This window comes from Phoenix dactylifera, unplaced genomic scaffold (genome assembly GCF_009389715.1).
Source record: "Phoenix dactylifera cultivar Barhee BC4 unplaced genomic scaffold, palm_55x_up_171113_PBpolish2nd_filt_p 000092F, whole genome shotgun sequence".
NCBI classification, from domain to species: domain Eukaryota; kingdom Viridiplantae; phylum Streptophyta; class Magnoliopsida; order Arecales; family Arecaceae; genus Phoenix; species Phoenix dactylifera.
This window is the reverse complement of record NW_024067680.1, coordinates 779,041-780,323: the sequence shown is the minus strand read 5'-3', so window position 1 is coordinate 780,323 and position 1,283 is coordinate 779,041. Positions and strand designations below refer to the sequence as shown.

General features: G+C 44.3%; 1 protein-coding gene across 1 annotated transcript; it reads right to left on the bottom strand.

Annotated features, from left to right (window-relative positions):
- Positions 1-230: 230 nt before the first annotated feature.
- LOC103698875 lies at positions 231-971 on the bottom strand. Its single transcript, XM_017840989.2, has one exon. It carries the CDS (start codon positions 826-828, stop codon positions 529-531), a length of 300 nt encoding a protein of 99 aa, XP_017696478.2. The 5' UTR covers positions 829-971; the 3' UTR covers positions 231-528.
- Positions 972-1,283: the final 312 nt, after the last annotated feature.

The window sequence follows — 1,283 nt, the reverse complement described above, 5'->3', positions numbered from 1 at the left end:
GGACCATATCCATTGCATCAATGGATAATAGACCTTCATCATGGTTCGCCAGCTAAGGTACAGTACTGCATCTAAATGCTCCATTCTCCTCTAGCATGGTGACATTGCCAAATAGGCCGACCACCTCCGTGAAGGCACACATTCAGGTGCTTAAAGATAAATATTTTGGAGAATTATTGTTGTGTATCTCTTAATTTTCCTACATAAAAGGAGACATTACATGTATCCAGTAAGGCGTTAGTAATAAAGTGTTCTCAATTTGGTCCGGTAACTGGCTTCCTCCAGTCCACTGTATCCTAGTGAGGACCGATCAAAATCAAATGCCTCAGCCATTTAATGGGTCCATATCGGAATGAAAAACAATCTCGTACTGCAATTCGGGAGGAAACAAAAATACACGAAGTCCATTTCCAAAAATCGCAGTATATCTCTAAACTCATGATATTTACAAAGTACTCAAATAGTTGGATGCAGAGACACCCAAACAGAGACTTGTTATATTTTTGGGTCTCCCCTGCTTCCGAAGTCCTAATTAGGACCCCAACAGCTCAAGTACATGACTTTTCTCAGCGCCTCCTCCGATCGCTTGGCCTTCTCATCGGCCCCCTCCGATCCTTTCCTCCTCCCAATGTCAGAAGAAGAAGAAGAAGAAGAAGAAGAAGAAGACGCCCTCCTGGTCTGAGGGAAGGAACGGATGTTGTTCTTGGCTTGCTGGTTGAGAGATCTGATGGCATAGTTCCAACGGCACAGCCCTGCTTGGTCCTTGAGAGCTTCCACAGCTCCCATGCTCGCTGCCACGATCAAAGAAGCCTTGCTTGGAGAGCACATCTCTTCTCTCTCTCTCTCTCTGTGAGTACTCTGAATTTGAGGAAGATATGAATGGAGGAAAGTAGTTTGTTTTGGCGAGCTTGTTTTGACAAAGCTGGAAGGAGAGTGTATATATAGAGGCCGGCTAAAAGATGGGATGGGAGAAAACTGGGGACGAGATGCTGCCGGTTTTGGGCTTCCCACGGTTTCCCAGAGACCTGGGGCCATTGTTTATTTATTTGTAGGCTAGCTGAAAGCAGGCAAACAGGGCTCCAGCAAGGACAGGGTAAAAATATATTAAATAACGGAAGGCATCTAAGTTAATTGGCATGCAGTTTTGAACTTTATTGACCGCGGACAAGAGCCAGCTAGCCGTCATGCCCTTGTAGGTGGATTGGATAATAACTTTCATTAAGAAAAAAATATTTATTATTAAAGCTTGATTGGAGCTAGAATCCGGCTGTAACATGAACCAT